The sequence below is a fragment of the Castor canadensis genome, chromosome 16 (genome assembly GCF_047511655.1).
Source record: "Castor canadensis chromosome 16, mCasCan1.hap1v2, whole genome shotgun sequence".
Lineage (NCBI taxonomy): Eukaryota > Metazoa > Chordata > Mammalia > Rodentia > Castoridae > Castor > Castor canadensis.
The window spans coordinates 67,927,802-67,952,831 of NC_133401.1; the positions used below are offsets into that span (position 1 = coordinate 67,927,802).

General features: G+C 43.8%; 1 protein-coding gene across 1 annotated transcript; it reads right to left on the reverse strand.

Moving 5' to 3' along the window:
* Positions 1–544: 544 nt before the first annotated feature.
* On the reverse strand, positions 545–2,074 carry LOC109677059 (sperm motility kinase 2B-like). The gene has a single exon (XM_020153220.2). It carries the CDS (start codon positions 2,072–2,074, stop codon positions 545–547), a length of 1,530 nt encoding a protein of 509 aa, XP_020008809.2.
* Between the last annotated feature and the right edge of the window lie 22,956 nt (positions 2,075–25,030).

Consider the following 25,030-nt stretch of genomic DNA (forward strand, 5'->3'; position numbering starts at 1 on the left):
TAGACCCAGTGCTGAGGGTGTCTGAGAGTCTTGAGGCTCCCACATCAATATTTCCATTTTGGCTTCCCTTAACAATCATTATTCCACAATAATGATGCCATTCTAGGTGACAGTCAGCCTTACTACCAACATAGTCATAGAATACATGAATGCCAGAAAAAAAAACAAAAACAGTCTCTGAGGATTCTCCCAGGGATTTGGAAGGGATTTCTCCTCTCTGGGTAGCTTCAGGTGACCTTGCAGCTCACCACCCCACTCTGCAAAGGATGTGTTGGAAGGCCTTATTAGTGGCAGATACTTGACTGGAATCCTGTGGGGAAAGGCCCATGACAATTTGCCACTACATGGAAGGATGGCTTGCACACCTCACTCCTGTGCTGGACAGAGGCCTTTGCTGGGATTGCTGGGCCTACAGTAGCTTGGAAGTCCTGCTTGGATCCTTCCTGCAGTTGGTTGAGTCTACACCCTGTCAAACCCCTGCACCATGGTTTCAGGATCCACAGGGCACAGGGTTTTCTGACTTTCCATTTTTACTTTGTTTTTCTCAGCTGTCAGTAGATTTGTTTGGAGCTACTGTGTTGTGGAACTGAGGCTGTGAATTTTGGCCCCACACACAGCAACACAGACTTAAAATAGCGTTCACAATCCTCCTTCTCACCCTCTTCCAGTCTGGGATATTGTCGCTGATAGAGGTTGCGACCCCATCATGGGGTTGCCCACCAGTAAAGGCATGTTCTTTGGAGGACATGCCCTCACAGAACATACCACTCTCCACATTCCTGGGGGGTGTGACAGCCTCAGGACCAGGCTGGGGGATTACGCCTGTGGTGGGGATCCTCCTTGGCAGGATGGAGATGGCAATGTTAGGCATGCTGGATCTTCTTCTGCCCCTGTGTCCTGCCTTCTCATCTTCAGAGGACAAGGTGAAGTTGGAAGAAGGGCAGGTGCACTGGCTCTCCTCCTTAGTGGAGGAGCGAAGGTGGAAGGGTCTGCGGGATGGGGTAGGCACAATCTCTGGGCACACTGGAGGCTTAATGCAGGCATTGAATCTAATCCTCTGGCACACCTGTTCTCTCAAGAGGAGGTAGGTGGCCATCGCCTCATCAAATTTTCTCTGTAGTAGAGACTGATATATATCACCTGGATAATAACCCAGGTCACACATGGCTGCCAGAATTGCAGGGTCCAGGCGTTTGGGCAGAGTCTCAACAGCAGGACTAGGTGACCCTTCCTCCCCTTGCCTTAGCCAAGGGTGCCCCACAATGTGGTCTAGAGAGGGCCTCTCACTAGGGTTTTTCGTGAGCATCTGAACTATGACATTTCTCACGCCCATAGAAAGGTATCTGGGTATGTCATACCTTAATTTCAGGACTGCCCACCGCACCTGCAAAACAGTCTCCCCTGTAAAGGGCAAGGCTCCCGTCACCATATAGTAGAGGACAATACCTAGGCTCCAGACGTCCACCTTTCGGCCATCATAGGGTAGGCGCAGGAAGAGTTCAAGTGCCCAGTATCTAAAAGCACCACACCAATCTGTCAGGCTCTGCCCAAAGGAGTACCTGGTGCTAAGGCCAAAGTCAGTGACCTTCGCTTTGCCTTGGGCATCTAGCAGGATGTTGTCAGCTTTCAGGTCTCTGTGCACAATGCCTCCATCGTGACAGTATTTGACTGCACACACTAACTGCTTGAAAATGCCACGGGCCTCCTCCTCACACAGGCGTTGGGCCTCTATGATGTGCTGTCGGAGCTGCTGTCCGTTGACATGTTCCATGACCAGGTAGACATGGTCCACTGTTTCCATCACCTGAAACAGTCTGATGATGTTGGGGTGGTACAGTGTCTTCATTATCGATACTTCAGATGCAATGACAGGGTCTCTCCTTCCCTTCTGCTGCACTTTCACCGCCACCGGGGTCCCTGTGAGGCGGTGGTAGGCAAGCTTCACACAGCCAAAACAGCCTTCGCCTATGACCCTATACTGAGACTTAAAGATCTCTGCATGAGTGGAGCTGGCACTGAGAGGGTGCCGTGATGTCAGCTCCTGATCCCTGCTGGGACACAATGCTTGAGGCATTGTCACTGAATGTAAAACAAGAAACAAATTAAAAATCCAAAAAGAAAAAAAGAAATTAAATAATCAAGAATAAAAAAAAACAATGCTGAGTTAAAAAAAAAGTAACATAAAAAGAAACAAAGTAAAAAAACAATTTTAAAAAGTCAAAAAGTAAAGATGAAAAATATAAGCAAAAACAGAAAACAAAAATCAAAGACCGAAAACCAAAATCCAAAACACCATAAACCAAGTTTTGTGGTAGTCCAGTGCGTCACCAACCAAGAGCTTCCTGCGCTAAATGGACAAAAGTCCAGCCCAGGCCAACTCCTTATATACCTGCTGGATGGCAGTTGGAATTACTCACAATGGCCCCTCAGTGAGGTCAGAGGACAAATGGACCAATCACAGCTGGCACAAGCCACAGTGCTAGTCTCATTGGTCCATAGACCATTACAACTTTTAAAAAAAAAAGAAATAAAAACAAAAAGTAATGAACTTTAACAGTTTTTTGCTTGGATGGGTAATGGAGACTGAGAAATTGAAGCCAGTGGATTATTCAATGGCCTCTTCATTTGGAGTCTAAAAATCTGTGGTTACTTTTGGCTTTTAAAGACCTCACCCTATCTACACTCAGGGTATTCAATTCCTTTGTCTTTAAACCTGGAGTGATTGAGTCTAAAGGATGGTAGCGTCTCCCCTCAACATGCTAGTATAACAAAAACCTCTGCTCCTTCAGACACCATAGAGCATGGTATGATGTTATTAACGTGTAATGGGGAGAGGGAGTGAGAGAGAGACAAAGTAGCCTTAGAACTCAGAAGGCAGTGGGTTGGTATATTTAAAGTGATGAAGGACAAAACCATCAGCCAAGAATTATAGCCAAAGAAAGGAGTCAGAAATGGGGGCATATATGGGTGGGTCAGCTCCTTGATGCTGCCCTAACAAAATACTTTAGACAGGGTCATTTGTAGCCAACAGAATTATTTCTCACAGTAGTGCAGGTTGGCAAGTGCTTGATCAAGCCTCCAGGAGCTTCAGCGTCAGACAGCTTGTTTTTGCTTTCTCCCTCTAACTGCTACCTTGTTACTGTTTCCTCACAAGGTGGAAGGGCTAAAGACTTTCTTTGAAAGAAAACAATGTAGCAGACACACTTGCATACCCCATCCAGATTTAACAGATGAGATTTTACTTGTTTGCCACAGATTGTTTGTTGCTGCTGTTCTTCTTCTTGGGAGGTGCAGGGAGGTTTCCTGGAGGAAGTCTTAGTGTGTAGCCCCAGCTGACTTTGAACTTGCTCTTTTGTTATTTTATTATTGTTGTTTTGGGTGCTACTCAGAGCCTTAAGCTTGCTAGGCAGGTACTCTACCACTTGAGCCACTCCACCAGCCTGGACTTGATGCTTGATCTTCCTTCCTGAGCCTCGGAAGTGCTGGGATTACTGGATTACAGGTGCCCCAACTCCTCCGCCTTCTTCTTTTCACTTAACATTTTTGGGAGAAGGGGATAAACCACACACCTGCCTAAAGTGCTGGGTGCCTTCTTCCCTCCTGGATATCGTCATTTTTGGCTTTTGTTCTGTTTTGACTTTGCAATGCTGGGGATTTAACCCAGGGTGCTTCCCACATGCTAGGCAAGTGCTCCTCCACCAAGCCACATCCTCCTTGGATATAATTCTTAAGTCGTTCCTTCTTTCCCATGGGTTTATTGACCTTTCATCCAGAAAGCTTACTGAGTTCTTAGATTAGTGTACCTGCAGACATCCTTGAATTCCATACAGTCATGTGACCCTGCACATAAAAGTACAATTCCTCCTCCATTGTTTTTATTTGTTTTTCTCATCTTACAATGGTGTTCAAGGTAGAATGTTACCGGCGATAGGATGCAGAGTTCTCTCCTGTCTGATTTTAGTAGCAATGCCTCAAACACTTCAGTAAGGATACTGTTTGTTATAGGTATTTGATAGATACCCTTTATCAGGCTCAAGAAATTACTGAGTTGGTAAAGATTTTATGAGTGATATTAAAATTTACTCAAACGCTGGCTGGTACTTGTGGAAGCTGAGATCAGAGGGATTGCAGTTTGAGGACAGACAAGGCAAATAGTTTGCCAGACCCCCATTTCCAAAATAACCAGAGCAAAATGGACTGGAGGTGTGGCTCAAGTGGTAGAGCACTTGCTTTGCAAGTGCAAAACCCTAAGTTCAAACCCCAGTCCCTGAAAAAAAGTTATCAAATGCTTTATGTATTGGCATTATTGACATAGTATTTGCGTTTTCTTCTTTATTGTTAGTTTGATAACTTAGCAAGGGTTGGGTTTTATGATCGCAACACACTCTGGGTTAGCTGTTCTAATAACAGTGCCCCTCGTCCATGAATCCTTGTCCCTGTCCTCACCTGTTGTCACCACTCTCTCGTTGATCCAGTAAGTTGTTTTGGTCAATATCTGTTGTGATTTGGCCAATGAGACATTAACTAATGTGACACAAGCAGAGGCTTGAAAAGCATTTATGCACTGGGCTCTGTTCTGCTGCTTACTGGAAAACCTTGTGCCAATAGAAGGCTGAGGTGACCTGACACAGATGTGACTCAGCTGACAGCCATCTTCATTGCCAGACATGTGAAGGAGGCTGTGCCATCAGATGGCTGTCACTGCCCAAAGACTCAGGTGAGACCAGCAGAGCTGCCCAGGTCTGCCTGCCTGTGCTACCAACCACAGAATCACAAGCACAGATAGGTGCTGTTTTCAGACACTTTGTTTTGGAAAAAAGGCATCACAACACAAGGAATTTAAAAAGTGTGTGTAAAAACTATGAAGATTACTACAAGCAACTCTTCTCAAGTAAATGTGAAATTTCAAAACTGGGTAGTTTTCTAAAAACATGTAAATGTCCAATGTCTATTTGAGAAGTTACAAACTGATAGTTCTATATCTCCCGTATCAGTTATCTACTGCTGACTAACGTCACCATTCTCTTGTTTATGTCTCCTGCATACTTGGGGTCACAGGTGTACAGCACCATGTCCTGCTTGTTGATTGATATGGCATATCAATAACATTGTGCTTGGACTAGCCTCAAACCCAGATCCTCTGAATCTCTGTCTCCCATGTTGCTGGGATTATAGGCATGTATCAGCACACCTGACTTCTCTTCCTCAGTTTTCAGATGGATGCTCAGCTTATTAATTTTTAGCCTTCCCTTTTTTGAATATATTAAAATATTTTAATTTTTTCCTCAACAATATACATGTCTCTCTAGTTACTGCTGTAGCTGATTCCCATAAAATTTGTTACATATGTTCCAATGTCTTTCACTTCATTTTTGTGTGTGTGGTGCTAAAGGAGAAACCTAGGACTTCCTGCAAACTAGGTAAGTACTGTACCTTCCAGCCCTAATTTCCAAATATTTTATAGTTTTATTTTTCATATCAATTCTTTAGACACACTTCCAAATGTAATGGGGATATTTTGTCTATCTCTTTGAGTTGATACAAAATAAGAGAAATAGTATAAAAGCTATTCTTTGCTATTTGCTAAAACTAGCTTTATGACCTAATACAAGTGTCACCAAACTTTTTCTGTAAGGGTCGGGTAGTAAATGTTTTGCTCTTTGTATGGTCTGTTGCACCCATTCAATTCTGGTAGCTTGTTTTGAGTACAAATACAGACCACATATGACAACTGAGTGTGACTGTGTTTGTTTTGTTTTGTTTTAGCCTCACTCTAACCTGATCATGGAGTGAGTCTTATCCATTTACTTTGTGATTCTAACATGTTTATACCTGCTAAATTTGTGCATGTATTGGCACAGCTGCTTTTGCAAGATTTTAAATTTAAAACAGCTTAAACAAGATAGAAATTTTCTCCCTTCCACAAAAGTTCTAGTTGTGGTAATCTCTTCCCACAAGAGGGGCCAAGTTTCCTTTCTAATTGCTGTCATCCTCCATGCACAACTTGCAGTACAAGATAGATGAGCTAGAACCTTCTATTGCATCTAAATACCAAACAAATAGAAGAGGAAGGAGGAGCAAGAGAAGGGAATTTCCTCTCCCACTTCAGCCACTCTGCCAGTCCTTCTCAATTGGTTTTGAGATGGGGTCTTGTTCTATGTCTGGCCTAGACAAGCTCCCACCAGCCTCAGAGGCTTTCATTGTGGTCCAAAGGGGAAAATGGGTTGAGGTACAGCATGTGGTGGGGGATTGGCTGCCTAGAAAAACTTGATCCTGCCAGCTGTGTAAAAAGGTCCTGGGTTTTCAGGACCAGCTGAAACATTTGACAAGACAGACTTGCCAGCCAGACCTCTGGACCTGTCCCCAGGGCCTCCAAGATGAATGCCAGCTAGAGCACCCACCTCCCAGGAGAGGGAGGGTCCAGGATAAATTTGTTTTGAATCTTGTATCCAAAGGGTAGAATAACTCCTTTGGCTAAGTGGAGGCTGAGCAGATGATACACTGAGGCAATACTCAGTCAAGTTCCTGGACCTGAAAATTTGCTAGAAATGCAAATTTTCAGACCTCAACCCAGAACCTGAATCAAAAACTCCAAAGGTCTGGCCTAGCAATCTGTAGCTTAAAAAGGTCTTCAGGGGTGCACCTGATGGTGCATGCCTGCAATCCTAGCATTCTGGAGGCTGAGGCAGAAGGATCTAGAATTTCAGGCCAGCCTGGGCTAAACAATAAGACCCCAACTCAAAAACAGAAAGAAAAAAAAAGACTTGCAGTCACTGTTTGTAAGCTTTTAATTAACTTTATTGGAAAACCAAATTCATGAGTTAGCACAGATCAAATGATTGTTTACAAATGAGTCTTTTTTTTTTACAGGAATAAAACAGTGAAAATTACAAATTGTAAAAAGAAGACAAACCTTGTCTCTAACATTTCAGAGAAGCAAGATTTCACACAGAACATTGAAATCAATAGATATTTTAATTTGAGAACAAGAACTTAATGTTACAATTACTATACAATGCTTTACAAAATTAAAATTTCTATGTAAGGATTATATTGGTAAGAGGCATAAAAAATCCTGAAGTCACATTAGATGCTCCCCTACATAATAGCTATTATGCAACCTTGATTAGAAAAAATAAATCTTTTAGTTTCATTATTGCAAAACAGTCTATCAGACTCAACACCTTAAAGATAATGAAAATATATGCAAATTAAAATAAACGATATTGCTTGAGTGAATATTAGTATGTCAGACTTAGAGAACTGTTATTTAAAAATTCTAGAAATTAGGAAGAGTGCTTTTCATGGAGTGTAGAAGTGCCATGCTCAGAGTCATGCACCATTATTGCCCTCGCCTCTTCCACTAGTAGTTGTAGATTTGTAGAAATTCAAGGATATTCATAATTTACAACTGTAATAAAAATATGACATACGTAAATATTAGATGGTTTGTGATGACATGACTGCAGTACCTTACTGCCAAAAAGAATCAAACAAAAAGTCACATTCAATATTACCAAAAAAAGATTGTTTTATATAGACATTGGCAACTAAATACATTTATGTTTTTATGACAGTTATAACACATCTCTGGGTTGCACATTATTCACAGTATCTAAAGTAAATGGTAAATTTGTGAGGTACACTAAGAATAGAATCCTACCCACTCAGGAATGGAGTGTGGCACAAGGAAGGTTATTCTAGAAGCAAATATTTATCCAAGTGAACTAAAACTTACACTCAAATCACAAAAACTTACATGCAAATTGTAAGGAAATATAGGCCCCAAAAGTGACCACGTGGAGAGGAGTGATCTGGCCAAGAGATTCTTTATTGCTGGGTGGGAGAGGGAGAGAGCAGAGAGAGCCAAAAGAGGGAGAGAGAGAGGGGCAGAGGCTTAAATACCCCTCAGTGGGACTCAGCATGATCTGTTTGGTTAGGATCTTATGGTTCATGCTGATTGGAGGTTGGGGCAGAAGGAGGATTCAAGCTAGACTTGAGGCAGGACTGTGACCCTGGGAGGCAGGACCGTGACCCTGGAAAACAGGAGCTTAAGGATGCAGTAAGAACTGAAACCTATCAGCGCCATTATTGCCAACATTCCTCCCTTTTTTGTTTGTTAAGGAAGGGGGGCGTTGTGTTCGCTCTGGCTTCTTCAAGCTGGCAAGGGGCAGCGTAGGGGAAGGGAGGGTTAGTGGCAAACAATGTTGGGGTGGTGAGCCCCATGATGGCGTACACCCAGGCTCCGAAAATGAAGACTTCCTCTTCCCTGAAGTTGATGTAGGTCCCTTGCAGCCACAGGTCATAAAGAGTCTCGAGCCAATCCTCCGACCTCTGCATGGTGGGTATCAACCACTATCCTTGAGTTTTGGAGAGGTTGGTATCCCTGGAGGTCCAACTGGTTAAATTTTTGATCAGCAAGAGCAGACATGTAGTATGATACAAGAGAGGAAGCTTAAGAATAGGAGAGCAAGAACATAGGCATTAGGATGGGCATTGGCCAGGAGAACCACTGTGAAATGTTGTTCCCTAGACAATTTCAAGAGTCCTCCACTTCCCTTCTCCATTTTCTAATTGTTTCTTGAGAGTGGAGTCTGTTGGAGGCAAGTTTTTCTAAGAGAAATGGATGGCCACATATTATCTAAGACCCAAATAGGAATATTAGGAGGAGCATAAAAAGGTGACTGCTCAGGGACTACATACCTAGGAATCTAAATTCTGCAAAATTTTATAACTGCCAGGAAAGCTGTAAGCTGTCTTATGGTATGGGGGTTGGGAAATGCAAGATTGGGTTGCTGCATTTATGACTCAGGGAGTGAGTCCCTTTAAGGCCACACCTAGGTAGGTGAACTGTGGGAGGCAGGGGCTGTCAGGATTTAAATGCAACACTCTTGGATAAAAGAAAGCTTTAGCTCATTATTTTATATAAACTGACACTTTTAACCTTTTAAATATTTGTACCATATTTAGATAAAGTATAACATAACACTGTTACAAGGTGGTCATTTAAGACACATAAGCAAATATGTAAATGAACTCTGATTTAGTAGTACTTGAAAGCTTGACAAGATCAGCAGAAAACACAAATAATTTCTTTGATAAAATCTTTCTCTGTAATGGGTTTTTGTAGATGTTACTCAGAGCAGAACAATATTAAGATAACCTTGTTATTTCATAGACATAGAGAATTTTATTTTAGTTTGATATGACCCTAAAAATCTTTTAGGCAACTCTTAGATTATATTCAACTTTAACTTTATCACACACCGAAGTTTTTTATTATATGCTTTTCAAACTTACTCAGACCTTCATACAACATATTAAACCCTTTGATGGTTTGTCCTTATCTTTCCTATTTGAAACAATCTTTAGGACAAACCCTTCTTTACAAAATCCCTTCTCATTCAAAACACCATTCCTTTTCCCTTTAACTTCTCAAAAAATACATTTATTACCTATCTATATCCTTTCCAGTTGTTTACTTTGTAACTTGTATTTTTAAATTAACTTTTATAAGAATTTTAAATTTATTATAGGGGCTGGAGCAACTAATTAGTAGCCCTTACTGTTTTAAGGAATTTATGATAGCCATAAGGCCTCATCATCCCTCAGGATTGAGGGGATATTGTTTTGGGTGTGGAAACTGTGAGGGATTTTTGAGTTTTATTTGAATAGGGAGGGCCGTCCTGGCTCACCCTACACTCATCTCACCAGTCCACTGTGGAATCTTCTCTGTTCCTGAAGGAGGGGGCAGCAGAGATAGCTGCCTGGGGGGAGGAGAATTTGAACTTTAATTGAGATACTAAAGCCTGTCCAGCAGGGACACTGGAGTTTCAGGTACTATGGGGAAAGAGTGACAGAAGAGGAGGTCTCCCCAAGAGCAGACCAGAGGCCAGGTAAACTAGCGCTCTAGGGGCTAGCCAGATTTGCTCTGAATGATAACTTTTGTCATTGGACCGGGGACCAGGAGAAAAAGGTAAATAGAGAAACGGACTCCACTGTCTAGGAGGAAAATGGCCTTTTTTTCCTGCCATTATGGCTCCTCAATACTGATGCCAAGAAGTGGAGTGTGGACAGGAGGCTTGGACCCATCAATCCATAGGAGGAGGCACCTCGCCTTCCATCTGGTGATGGGGGCACTTAGACCTCCAGTGGTTACCCTTGCAGAGGGCAGGGTCCCGGTTGGGGGTGGGGCTGTCTCCCAGGCTGTCCCCCCTTAGGCATTCTCTGCAGATATGCCCCTCCTGTCCACCACGGAAGCAAGTTCAGGATACAGGCTCCAGTCGGGTGGGACCCTCTCTGAGAGCAGCATGAGGCCATCTTTTTCTCTCCTGTTAGTAAGGTCCTGGACATACAGATGTACCCATAAATACAGACATGGCTAACTGTATTACTTGGCTCAATGACTTTTCCCTTCAGTCACAGTTCGAATTTTTTACAAATATCTGGGACTGACTGTTAGAAATTTATCTTTGAGGAGAACCTCTCTCACCTGTGACTTTGAGTCCACTGTGGTATGCTTTCTGATAGGTTGTTGCTGTAAAGTAAAGTTGTTATTTTACATTGACACCTGACACTCTGGAGAGCAAGTCTCTGAACTGTTCTGGGCCTCAGTTTCCTCGCTTGGAGAATGAGGGATCTGGTCTAGGTTAAACTATGTTTTTCCACTATGAGATGGCTGAAGTGACATTAATGCCACTTATCTTCTTTACCATTTTTTTTAAGTAATGCTGGGGAATTGAACCCAGGGCTTTGCACATGCTGGGCAGACATTCTCCCATTGAGCTACTTCCATGGCCCCAAATATTATTATTTCTTACTTTGGCTGTACTGGGCTTGAACTCAGACTTTCTGCTTGTAAAGCGGCACTCTACTGCTTGAGCCATATAATCATTTCCAACCTGAGTGGCCTGGGCCAGAACCCATTGCTTTTCTAATGAGAGAAATTTGTACAGGGGACCTCAGTTTACCTTTTTTACTTTTATAGAAAAGGTCTATTATAATTTAAGGAGCCCTGTGAAAGCCACTACTCTTGGTCACCCAAGGCATACTGAGGCCGACCTCAGTACAAAGCTTCCAACATCTACCAGCCAAAGACTGGAAGGTGCAGGTCCCATCTAGAAAGAACAAAACGTTAGGATCCTGTCTTTTAGCTAACAGCAGGCAGCCTCTTTAATAAAGGCTACCTTTTTAACAAAGAAATAAGTCATTTGTAAAGTTAGAGGAGGGCATTCAGAGGGCATTTCAGGCCAATAACAGTGCCATACGGGACAACTAGTGTCAATATTTGGAGGGAAAAATTTATGCTGAGGCCAAAGGTATAGAAAATTCTAAATGAGAAATTTAGAGACCACAGTAATGTCTATTTTGTTATTTCTGGAACTATAACCTTGAGCTAACAATTGACTTACAAGGGTCTGATGCCCTGAGGTGTGAGGTGGGGCTAAGAGCAGGACTTGTGCAAGGCGCCACTCCCTCCACACACACCTGGGACAAATGACCCTGACTGCCTAGGCCTGAACTTGCGGCCTGTCACCCCTCCCCCTTCCTGTGTACTCTGCGCGCGTTTATTCTAGGGGAAGTGGCGGTGGGCCACAGCCATCGCCACATGTGGCTGGTGGCCCAGGATTTGCTGGGTCCTCTCTATGGATTTTCTTAGCTATGGCAGGCATTTTTGCTGTGTCCAGGAGTCAGCATCCTGTGCACAGGTGCGTCTGTTTGCTTTCCCTCCTCCCCTTTTGGGGGTGGAGTTAGAGCATGAGCGTGGCAGCTGCAGGTTTTTGCAAGTGCTTTTGTAAAGCAGCTGACTTAAAGTTATGTTAGACTGAGAGGCCTGGCAAACTAGTTGGAATAACTTAAGTCATAAGGTACCATGCTACAGGTTTTTCATGGGAGGCAGGGTCCCAGTAAGCCCAGGGAGGGGAAGGCAGACAGAGACAGAGGACACGTGGTGAGACCCTGGAGGAGGCAGAAAAGGTGAGCTGACATCTTAGGTAAGGGAGGGGAAGGCAGAGCCTGGAGGCATGATACACGCTTAAGGGATTAGCCATCACCTGTGTCTCCAGGTTGCTCCCATTGATTGGTACTGGCAGGCTTTCAGGAAAGAAAACCTCCATTCTCCGGTCACCGAATAAAGCATGAGCTCTCTCAGAGCTGGAATCGCCTCGAGGTCAGAATTGGCAAGGAGTGGCTTGCTTAACTCCAGGACAGGGAAAGTTTTTCAGGAAGATAGGAGGAGATAGGTATGGTCTGTTTACATGGGGAAGGAGGAGGTTTGGAGAGGAATTGGCTGATTTAGAAACTGGTTTACAGGCTGATAGAATCTGTGCAGGGGAACAGAAAGTACAGAGGGAGGATTTGAAGTCAGAGAGACAGATTTAGACGGAGGTATGAAAAGACTTGGACATAATGGAATCTCTCCCCATCGTCCCGATCGCTCACAGTAGTTATATGTCCTGTAAAAGGTTGGGATTTAAAGACCCAAAAAGGGGCCAGTGATTTTGGTTGTCTAAAGGATAAGTGGGCCAGATTTGAGTGCAAAAGCAATTAAATTTTTGGTTTTATATCTGGGGTCAAACCCAAAGTGTCTAAATTATTGAGGAGGCATCTCAGTGGGGAGTCAGATGGCAGAGAAGATGTAGAGGCACCCATTATGAGGGACCTGGTCCCAGAATGGGAGAGGAGGATATTATGTACTGTGAAGCATCCTTGCACAGCACAAATATCCAAGAAAACGCAAAGCGCACATGACCCAGCCGTCACTGAGTTCAGGTGGTTTGCAGGCCAGAAAGGCCTGTGGAGGCTATGGGTCACCCGGCGCTAGGCTTTTCTTGGAGGGCGGCCTGCGAGGGCCAAGGACGACAAGAATAGACCCAAGCCCGTGGCAGATAGAGAGATCTTTCCCCACTGTCTGAGTCCCAGGGATGATCAGAAAGGGGAAATGTTGAAACCCCAGAGACACCGAAGGGAGATACTGCAATGGGAGCCCAATAGGGGTGTGTGGACTCACCAAAGAATGTCCGGTGTTGGATGCAAGCAGGGCGATTGGGAGGATGAGTCCTGGCCAGTCACGTCCTCAGGGTGGTCGTGGGGTGAGTCAGAATCAGGGTCCCACCAAGATTAGTGGGGAGCTCCGCTCCGAGTCATGGCACCAAATGTAAGGAACTATAGACCCCAAAAGTGACCACGTGGAGAGGAGTGATCTGGCCAAGAGATTCTTTATTGTCGGGTGGGAGAGGGAGAGAGCAGAGAGAGCCAAAAGAGGGAGAGAGAGAGGGGCAGGGGCTTAAATACCCCTCAGTGGGACTCAGCATGATCTGATTGGTTAGGATCTTATGGTTCATGCTGATTGGAGGTTGGGGCAGAAGGAGGATTCAAGCTAGACTTGAGGCAGGACTGTGACCCTGGGAGGCAGGACCGTGACCCTGGAAAACAGAAGCTTAAGGGTGCAGTAAGAACTGAAACCTATCGGCGCCATTATTGCCAACACAAATAGTTAGAGTGGCTATATTTGAAAACACCCCAAATGGAAATGAATCCAAACGTTCCTCACCTGGGCAGTGAATAAGCAAGCTGGGCACAGCATGCAAGTAATCAGGAATAAAAAGGAGCAAACCACTACGACACAGCATGAAGATGCATCTCAGATACACTATGCTAAATGAAGGAAGCCAGACCCAAAAGTCTACACACTACAGGTTGAGCAACCTGAACCCCAACATCCAAAATCTGAAATGCTCCAAACCCTGAAACCTTGAGCACCAATATGATGCCACAAGCTGAAATCCCACTCCTTACACATGAGGGTAGGGTAGCAGTCAAAATGAAGGCACAGTAAAACATTGTATAAAATGACCCTTCGGCTATGTCTGTAAGGTGTACAGGAGACACAAGTGAACTTTATGTTAAGACCTGATCCCATCTCCAAGATATCTCATGATGTACATGTAAATATTAAAAAACTTTAAAAAATCTAAAATTCACAGCACTTCCAGTTCCAAGCATTTCAGATAAGGGATACTAAACCTGTGTATGATTCCATTTGTATGACTTTCCTGCAGGGTCAGAAAATAGATCAGTGGTGTCCAGGGCCTGGGATGGGAGAGAGGTTGGCTACAAAACCAAGAGGGCATCTGGGGGTGGTGGACCGGATTCTGATGTCTTGAGTATGGTCATGGCTACACATTTGTCAAAACATTAGAAATGGCACATTCAGTGGGGATGCAGCTCAGTGGCAGAGTACGTGCTGAGTGTGTAGGAGCCCATCCCTGCCACCACACATACACACACACATATGCATGCACAGGCTCACTGTTCACATATTCACATGCAGTCACACACATCCAGTCACACACACACTCATACACTCACACTTTCACACTCACACACGCACTCCCATGCTCACTCTTCAGTCACTCAGTCACACACACATCTGCACACACTATCACACACAAGCTCACCCTCACATGCACACACACTACAGGTGCACAGTCACACATTGGGTGCATTCTACCATGGATCAATTATAATGTTTTAAAGACAGGGTCTCACTATATAGCCCAGACTTGCTTCAAATTAACAATCCTCCTGCCTCAGTTTCCCAAGTAGCTGGGATTAGAGGCCTGCACCTCCACACCTGGCTATCAATTTTAACTTTTTTTAATGTAGCAAGTAAAAACAATGAGCCAAAAAGGGACTAAACTGTTCTCTGAGGTCTTTTGTTTCATTTTTGTGAAATAAATAAATAAAATACGGCATCTACAGCTGGAACTCCACCTTGTGTGTGTGTTATGGTACTGGGGTTTGAACTGAGTGCCTCACACTTGCTAGACAAGGACTCTATCACAGGAGCTGCAACCCAGCCCTTCTTGCTTTAGTTTATTATTGAGATAGTGTGTGCCTGGTGCGCTCCACTAAGGCATTTTTTTTCTTAAGATAGACTCCTCCTAACTTTTGCCTGGGCTGGCCTCAAACCTCAATCTTCACATGTCTACCCCCCACATAGCTGGAGGATTATACAAGTGTAGACCACCACCCTGGCTGCACATACACTTTGATTGTACTGTCTTACTTATGAACTGATTATCACTTTGAAATTTCCCTTATATTGGGAAGCATTTTCTCTCTTAAAATGTATTGTCTACTACTAATCACACAGTTTTTGTATACTAACTCTCTGCATGGCATATCCATTTTTGCCCATTCAGGTAATGCTTGACACTCAGTGATTCTGAAAATACAAACCCGGTATGAGCCAAGCAGCCTTTAGATGTCTTGAGGGGAAACTGAATTTAAATTTGAGACAAGAGAATTATTAAAAGGATATTTTCTCATCTCTCTCTCAAAACAAAACTAAAACACAAGTAGGGCATCAGCGTCAGGGAGGAAAGGCTAAGTGACCTTAATGGGCCTTATATAAAACTCTTGAAAACTTGGGAGAAGTTATAGGGCTCTTTGGAGGATTAATGAGCAGGTGGATTTTTATGTATACTTTTATTTATTTTTATAGTAAAATAATAAAATATATTAGGAGAGAAACTTGGTATAACAATAAAAGTGGAGAGAATGCAGAAAATGGGTTATTCGTGTATTTTAAGGGGAAGATTGGGCATACTTTTGCATCAAGGCTAAAAGTTGTGTCTTTGCAAAATTGGATACTGTGTCAAGTTTATGGACTACACCCAAGAGTTGATACCTTTACAATACTAATGTTGCAATACAGAACATCATGGGACATTTATTTACAGTTTCTCTTTTAAGATTCTTTAATCAGCATACATTAACAGCAGAAGGGCCTTCACGATTGTCCCATGTTCTTCTGTACATCTACAGCGACTGTGACTGTTCTATGGACACTGTGCTCTAATCTCTCATATATAAACTTTTTCTTTAAATTAATTTCTTTTAATTATAGTTATTACTCACACGCAGGGGAATGTGATGGGCTCGGCCGCAGCCCACCCGCGCGGCCCGCGAAGCCACGTGTGTGCGTCGCCTCTCGCTCTCCCTCGGGAGTGCGCGCACCATGCGCGAGCACGACGGAGTTGCTGGTGCGCGCAGATGCAGACGTCACGCTGCACGTCAAAGTCTCTGGCCAGCAGCCTGACCCACGCGCACCAGGCGTGGCCGACCTGCGTGTGCCTGTATTCGACGACCCAGCCCAGGACCTGCTGGCACACCTGGAACCCACCTGTGCCTCCATGAACGCCGCGGTGCGTGTCGGCGGTGCCTGCCTCGTGTGCTGCAAGAATGGCTTCAGCTGCTGACCCGCACTCAACACATACCTCATGGACCATGGCGGCCTCAGACTAGCACGCACCTTCCAGGCGGGAACTTCCGGGGCGGGCTCACTCTCGGAAGGGGCTTCCGGTAGGGGCGGGCCTTCCTGTAGGAGCCGGGCCCAGCAGCGGGGGCGGGGTCTTTGACCCCTAACGTAGTTTAGGGCAACAGTTCAGGAGGCTCGCTTAGGCTGTACTTCCCTTCTTGTTTACAGATGGGGAAAAGGGCCTGCCCGGTGGCCGAACCCAATCCGGGTTTCTGGGCTCTGCTGCACAATAATGAACGGATCATCCAGGCCCATGACCACCTGTTCTGGAGACCTGCTGATCCCAGCAGCGAGGAGCAGTGACCCCGGTTTAGCCACATGGTTGAGCCTCGCAGGTCAGCAGCCCTAAGGGAGAACTTTCTGCACTGACAGCAGGCAGGGCCTTGCTTTCTTCCTCAAGGCGCTGCCATGCCATCGTCTTTCTGTCTCTGTCTCTTCTTGATGGTAGTGCAGGGGTGTGTCCACTGAGGAGGGGACAGACTGCCAAGACCAGTCCACTGCCCAAGACTGTCCACCCTTCTTCCCTTTCTCCCTCTGGTCAGCTTTGTTTTTTTGTCAGGCCTTGGTCAAATCTAAACCATCAGAAGAGTTTTAGAGAAATTTCATGCAGGAAGATGGAGATTAGGAGCCAAGGACAGGAGATAGGGAATTGCCAGTGCCTGGGGAATGCCTAGAGCTGCTGCAGCTTCGGTGGCACCTCCTGCTTTCCAGGCCTCTCCTGGCCGCTTCTCAGAACTAAACACAGAGCGTGCAGTCAGTGTTCAGGATTTATAGCTGCTGCCACATGCCAAGGAGGGCAGGTGCCCACCTGTTACCTTACTTAACAAAATGGTGCCTGACCTAACATTATACAGCCACCATCATGCCCACTATATGCCTGTCCTCCCTTAGCTGGAGGGCAGGCCCATCAGCTGAATCCTGCTGTGCTGAATCCTCCTGTAATTTAGACACATCCTCTCCTAGACATCCTGTGGCCTTCACACTCCTGGAAAATTAACCACCATCCATAATCCTTAAATAAGAAAGTGAGGAAAGAGACAAGGAAAACAAGTGATAAGTGTTAATTACAGATAATGTAGACATTGGTTAATATATACAAATATGTATAAGGCAATGAATAAAGTTCTTTTGTTGGTGTTAAAAAATGTACAACTTTGGTTTGGTTTAGTGGTGTATGCTTGTAATTCCAGCTTCTTGGAAATTGGGGATCAGAAGGATTATGGTTCAAGATCAGGCAAAAACAAAATGAATTCTGATCTCAACCAATAAGCCAGACACGGGACCCCAATCCTGTGATCCTGGCTATGCAGGAGGCATAGATAGGATGATCGTGGTCCAGGATGGCCCAGATAAAATGTGAGATGCTATCCAAAAACTATCTAAAAAGCAAAAAGAGCTGGAGGCATGACTCAAGTGGCAGAGTGGCTGCCTCGCAAGTGGGAAGCCCTGACTTCAAACCTTATTACCAACAGAAACAAAACAAAAGAAAGAAAATATATACCTTTTGATGTACAGTTGTATGCGTTGGTGAACCATGAGCCCATGAACAGTTCCACTCTCTGTGAAAATCCATCAGCACCTTTCCCATCAACCTCTACCACAGCTGGAGTTCAAAAGTAATTTCCAATATTCTTTCCATATTTTTTGACACAGGGCACCACTATGTAGCCCAAGATTTAGAACATGTGGTCTTCCTAAGCTTATGGAGTCCCGGGATGACAGGCATGCACCATGATGCCAAGGCTACAGAGGTAATTTTATACAATACTTTTTCATGAACTTGTATTTTGACTACAACTGATCCCATGAGACAAGGTGTGGAAGTTTCCACCTGTGGGTCATGTTTGGGCTTGCCAATCAACCTGGTGGTTTTATGTAACATCTTGGATTTTGGGTTTCCTAATCAAAGATGCTCTACCTTCAGTACTGTATTTTTGTTTTAGCTTTGACCACTGGGAGCTCATAAAGATTGGCTGCTTTGTGTCTTTGGCATGCCACTTTCCCCATTTCTTTTTTTTTCCTTCCTTCCTTCCTCCTTTATTCCTTCCTTCATTCCCTTCCTTTTTTAAACTTTCATTTCTTTATTATTTTCCCCTGTTTTTCTTTCTTTACACTTCATTTCTTTTTTGGCACTTCCTTACTTTCCATACTGGCCTAAAGTCAATCATATTTTTCAAGGAACTCACAGTAGTAATGTTGACCAGCAACGCAATAAGCACAATGTTTGGAGCAATAATAGATGACCAAGAAGAAGGCTGAACAATGCAGGGAGACTCGCACAGGAAGGTTTGGTCTAGAGGTGGGTTGGTTAGTTTTGAGAGCTCATTGATAGAAAAAAGTCATCTTTCAATATCCATGAGGCAAAAGGTCAATGCCCATAATAGGACATGTGCTGAAGGACCATTGACATTACGAGAAAGTTTAGCTTCTTTCCTGAAGCAACAGGAGACAAATTGCAGGAGAACATCAGCAGTCTCTTAGAAGGTTGCACTGACCAGAGAATGGCAGGAGGGGCCTTCCTCAGCTTATGAGAGAAATTCAGAGATATCCTGAACTACACAGCAGGCCTAGCCTTGGAAGTGAGGTTATTCAATGAAACTTCAATGGTTATGACACGGGGCAGTCCATGGATCCCCTGGAGAGAACAGTGTCTGGGGAACTGTGCAGGGATGAGACATGCATGTCCCTTTCAGCATTTACTGAGCTGAAGTTTGTTTTAACTGGCTTCAAAAGAATTGGCCCTTAGTGGCCAATTAATAGTAGATGGAAATTACCAGTGGGGAGGAGGTTGTGGTGTCCCCAGGAGTCCAGGCTGCAGGAAAGGAGACTCCAGGCCTGCCCTCTGCTAACTCAGACCCTGGAGAACGAATCACAAGACACAGCCCTGGTTTCCTGGCTGTCCCCAGAGAGGACTCTGCTAGTCTGGCACAGTGTCTGTTTCTATGGCGAGAGTACACTAGAGACCCTGCGAGGTGTTTTGCCCTAATTAATGACCAGTTCATGTCCTGTGAGTACCTCACATTGAGACCCATAACCAGGTTATGATGCCTTCTGAGATCATGGAGGTTATCTTTCCCATCTCTGTACCTGCCCTTGAGATGAGAGTGGCCCGGGAGAAAGGATGTAGGAGCCAGGAAGGATGTAGGGCAAGGAGTCATTTAGCAGAATGAGGGTAGAAGATCTGAGGCTTGTGTGGAATTGTCCAGCTCATAACACTCACACTATGCCTGATCCAAGCAAGACAGAGGCCTCTCCTCTCTGCTCACGTCATGCTGCTGACCCTGTAGGGGTTTCTTTTCTCCTCTCAGGCAGGCCTTTGTGCATTGTGAATAATGGCTTCCAAGATGAATTTGGGGTCTTGGGGATGGAAAGTTGCTTTCCCTTTGGCTGTGTGCCCCTTTATAAATTCACTGACTTCTTTCCATCTTCCTCCCCTCCTATCCATGTTTTTCACTAAGAAACAGACAGACACATACTGACCAATGGAACCTATGCCCCAGCCAGGTGAAGGTATGAGCCTGTGGTCCCAGCTACTCAGGAGGCAGAAGCAGTAAAATCACCTGAGTTTAGAGTTTGAGTCCAGAGTGGACCTGTCAGAGTAAATCCATCTAAAACAAAGAGACAAAGAAACCAAATGAACCAAACACCAAACTTATATGTCCCAAAGCATGGCTCTCTTTTTCAACCTTCCTGTGTCCCTGAGTCTCCGAATTCAGTGAATCTTTCCACTTCTGGATCATCTGTCAGTTCTCTGGTTACCCAGATTCAATATTTTAACACTTTAATTTTTGGTGTCTGGGAATGTGACTTCCCAGTTTCCCATGCTGGGGAGGAAAATAGAATTTGTTTTTCTAAACACGTAGGTTCTTAGCTGGGGCAGATTCCTGTTAACAAAAGGCAGATTGAGAGGAGAAAAGTGCCAGCAAGTTTGAAATCATGCTCCATGTCTGTCAGTTCCCTCAGGACAGTAACCATTGTGTCAACACTGCAGCTTGGGATTCTGTTTTAAATAATATTTTAACAAGAGTGCTAAATCTTGGAGTACGGAGACAAAGCTTAGGAAATGTGCAGCTTCAGAGATGGGAAAACTGGGAAGGTAGGAATGCTGGGTCTATGGTGCTAACTCTAGGCCTGTCAGAGGCTTCTCCGGGAAGAGAGGATTTAAATCTCTTGATTGAAGGGGGAAAAGGGAAAGACAGAAAGTTCTTTTTCTGTGTTAATCTTTGTCCTGCCATCAGGGAGAGGAAAAGGCGCAGCAAGCTCTTGCTTCTTAAACTGTCTTCAGCATTTAGGGTGAAATTTCCTGGTTTTCTTCTGGCATTGAGCATGCCTCTCACACCGTCAGTGATTCTTCCGTATGCAATTACACAGATGAATTCCAACTGCACTGGGCTTTACAGGGGATGTGTCTTGCATAACCTATGCTTCTGTCTTCAATGGTTTGTGATGCAATGAGGGGATAAGATGTGGGTGCAGGTGCAGGTGATGCAAGCAAGACTGTGATGAGAGAAAAGTGAGTCACTTGATTTAGTCCATGCTATTATATCTCAAACACTTCCACAGAACCACCTCTAAAACAAAACTGAGAGGTGAGAAGAATGCGTGACGTTTATCGCAAGCGGGCATGTTCCCATGGGCGCCACGGTGTGTTCTCTGAGTCACGTGCTGCAGAAGCCCTGTGAAGTGAGTTCCATGCACATTTGTGAAAGAGTTGTTGCAAATTCACCATTATTAGGATTTTATAGAATCATGGGAGTGAGGATGAGCAAAGAGAGAGGAAGAGGATTCAGAGAGAGCCTTACTGGGAGAGATGAGCATTGCAGACATGAGAAGGAATGCTGTGAGGACAGCTTGAGGCCACACCATGTTAGACTTTCTACTTGAAAGGAAGAATATTAGGTATTACTGTGGTGTCTTCCATATTTTCTGTGAGAACTGGTTGACAGACACAATCAGTACACTTGGAGGATTAATGGAGTCTATCTTTAGAGTAGAGATGTACAGGGCAAGGCAGAGAAGGTTGTAGCTCGGATCCAGGGAAGCACGCCTCAAAGTGGCTTTAAAGCCCCAAGCCCTACCAGAGCCAATGTCTCTTAAAATATCCTAACAGCATAGTTTAGTTTCTACTGCCCCTTCATGGGCTGCACAACCAGTCCAGGTACAATTTACCAATCAGGAGTCTTTTTATCATAAAAAATATTGCCTAATAAGGCAGCTATTGAATTTTTTTTAACAGGTTGCCAAAGCAATCAGAATCATAAATAAGGTTCCTTAGGAACACAGTTGACATACTTTCTTCCAGTGGAAATGATAAAACAGTGTAAGAACAAATTCTTTTACAGAGAAATAGGAAGGATTTGTTAGCTCATTATCTGTCATGTACCCCCTTGATCTTCGGTTTATGCATTTCATAAACTTTGGTTTTTGAAATAATTGTTGATGTACATGCAGTTGTAAGAAATAATTAGAAATTCCTATGTGTCCTTTACCTAGGTTCCCCATGGTGCTATGTTGCAAAACTGCAGTACAAAGGAACACATTGGCAAGCTTTGCTTTTGTTTTTGTTTTTGTGGGATCAGGATTTGAACTCAGTGCTTCACCTGTAAAATAAGTGCTCTACTGTGTAAGCCACACATTGAGTCCATTATGCTCTGGTTATTTTGGAAATAGGACTGTTCAGAACTGTTTGCCCAGGCTGGTGTCAAACCTTGATCCTCCCGATCTTAGCATCCCAAATAATTGCGATTACAGGTGTGTACCACTGGAGCCTGACTCCAACAAATTTCTGAATGTTGATTTTGTACCATACAACTTTGCTGAATTCATTTATTCAAACAATACTTTATGCATGTAGAATAGTTAGGATTTTCTGTGTACAGAGATAAATTTACTTCTTACTTTCCAGTTTGTATGGTTTTTATTTCTTTTTCTTGGCTTTGGCTAGAGCTTTCAGTAGCGTGTTGAATAGAAGTGGTGTAAGTGGTATCTCTCTCTTGTTCCTGGTCTACAACGTGGACCACTTTATGGTTCATGCTTTTTCTTCCTGTTCTTTGGTGTTTTCAGGGTGTACAAGAGCAACTACTTTCCTGTGGTGACACAGCTCTTCCTCAGTGACAGACATTTTTGATTGTCTTGGTTTCTGTTTGCATGAATTCCTGACATTTCTCTGATCTGATCTTCGTTAGTCCTGTTAGGCAGGCAGAGCAGGACTTGCCTTGATGCTACAATTGGCACCCCAGGCAGGCTTCCAATTGACAAGCACACTGCGGTGTGGCTCAAGTGTGGGTTCAATCCCCAGTACCACCACAAGTCTAAAGAAATTATCAACATTTTTTGATGTTTCATCTTTCCCTTTAGCTACCCCCAAAGGCTAACAGCAGAACCTTGCCAGACAATAACTTCATGTGGTGATGAATAAAGGCTCCTCATATCATAGCAAAGCCTAGAAGGACACTTATTTCTGCAGCTTAGGCCTGGCAGGAATTACCATGACAGCTTCTGGTAAGTTCTTTTTCATTTTCAATTATCTGCAGAGATTTCTAATATCCTTTGTGATTTCTTCTTTAATCCGTTGGCTCTTTAAGAGTGTATTATTGTATCATCTCTGAGAAAAATAGAGTGTCTGCATCTAGTAATTTGTCCCTGAAGCACCCCCTTTCCATCCCCTGAGACTCCTCCCAAGTCAAGGGGACAGTGACAGTGGGCCAAGACTGGAACGCTGGGATAAGGCCACCTGGAGGGCCACTGACTCCCTGTCATGCACATGAGAGTGAGGGCAAACAAGTGTCATCTAGAAGAGCTCTGCCTCCTGCTCACCTGCTAAGTCAGCTACTCCAGGGAGTGCTGGTCACACAAGCACAAAGCAGGCTGAGCTGATGTGTCACAGCTATGTAATCTAACCTTTAACCCCTCTCCCTGTGGTAATCAGGGGTCATAAAAGAGCACAGTTGAGAGGACAAGTGCTCTTGGTCCAGCTGGCCCCCACTGGACCTCAAGGTAATGTGGTGTTCAGGATACCATTACTGGTGAGGCACCATGAGAGACAAAGTTGCAACTTGTCCAGCCTCTGGTCACCTATAGACCTTAGCACAGTTGTGGAAGTTGGTTCTGCTCCACCCTTTTCCCTGGGAGCTTTCCTTTTTAGTAGTCTTACATCTCAAGTGTGTTTTCTTCCATGTTTTGGCAACCTACCCCGCTGTCCTTGCACAGCTAGGCTGTGAGCCAGAAGGTTAATTTCTATAAATTTTTAATTTTTCCTTCTGTTTTCTTCATTTTATGATTAAAAAAGATACCTTGAATGATTTTTTTATCTTGTTTTGTTTTCTTTTAGTGATATTGGGGTTTGAACTCAGGGCTTCATTCTTGCTAGGCAGGTGCTGTACCTCTTGAGCCACACCTCCCTGTGATTTTTTTTATCTTTATTCCACTGATCTAAGCTTATTTTCTATCCTAATATGTGGTCTTCCTGGCAAGTGTACAGAATACACTTGAGGATGTGTATTCTGCTGCTGTTGGATGGAGTGTTCTGTAGAGTACATAGGTCTAATTGCTCTATAGTGTTGTTAAGTCTTCTCTTTCTTTAATAATCTGTGTGATTATTTATCCATCATTCAAAATTATGTGTTGATGTCTCCAACTCTTTTGTAAAACTGCCTATTTGTCCTTTCAGTTCTGTCAAATTTTGCTTCATGTGTTATGATATTCTATTGTGTGTATACATTTATAATTTTTACATTTTTTTCCAATTTGAACCTTTTATAAATAATTTAGCATTCTTATTTTTCTTTTTTTTTGACTTATAAGGCATATATTTCTGATAATAACACACTCCCTAATCTCTGTTAGTTACTATTTTCATGAAATAATCTGTTCCGTCCTTATACTTTCAACTTCAAAGTGAGTTTCTTATAGATAGTGTATAGCTATGTCATACTTTTTTCTAATCTCTTAATTTCTGCCTTTTTATAGGAGACTTTAATCAATTTACTTTCTGTTTTTGAAATGAGATCTCACTACATTGCTCAAAATTGTGAGTCCATGTAATCCTCCTACATTAGCCTCCCAAGTTGCTGAGACTACAAAGTATGCCACTGTTCCTGATTTAGTTGCTTTACTGTGAGAGTAATCATCGTAGCTCAGCATGCTGGTGTGTGCCTGTAATCCCAGCTGCTCAGGAGATGGAGTTTTGGAGGATTATGGTTCAAGGCAGCCCAGCTAACAGCTCAGTGGGACCCACGTCAAAAAACAAGTTGGGTATGTTGGTTTGTAGCTGTAATCCCAGCTAAACAGGAGATATAGGTAGGAGAACTGTGGTCCAAGGCTGCCCTGAGCAAAACCACAAGAGTGTATCTGAAAAAATAAAGGAAAAAAGGGCTGGAGGTGTGGCTCAAGTGGTAGAGCACTTGACTAGTAAGCACAAGGCTCTGAGTTCAAAAGCCCAGTACTACCCAAAAAGTAATTACTGAAAAGGAAGGATATAAATTTTCAGTCTTACTGATGGTCCCTTGTACAGAATGAGTCACTTCTCTCTTGCTGCTTTCACATTTCCCTCTTTGACTTTGGGTTTCAATAATTTTACTGTAACGTGTCCCAGGATGCATCTCTTTGAGGTTTTCCTGCTTGGAATTTGTTGATGCTCTTCACTGTATTTATTCATGTCTTTCATTAGATTTGAAACATTTTTGACTATTACTTCTTCACAATCTT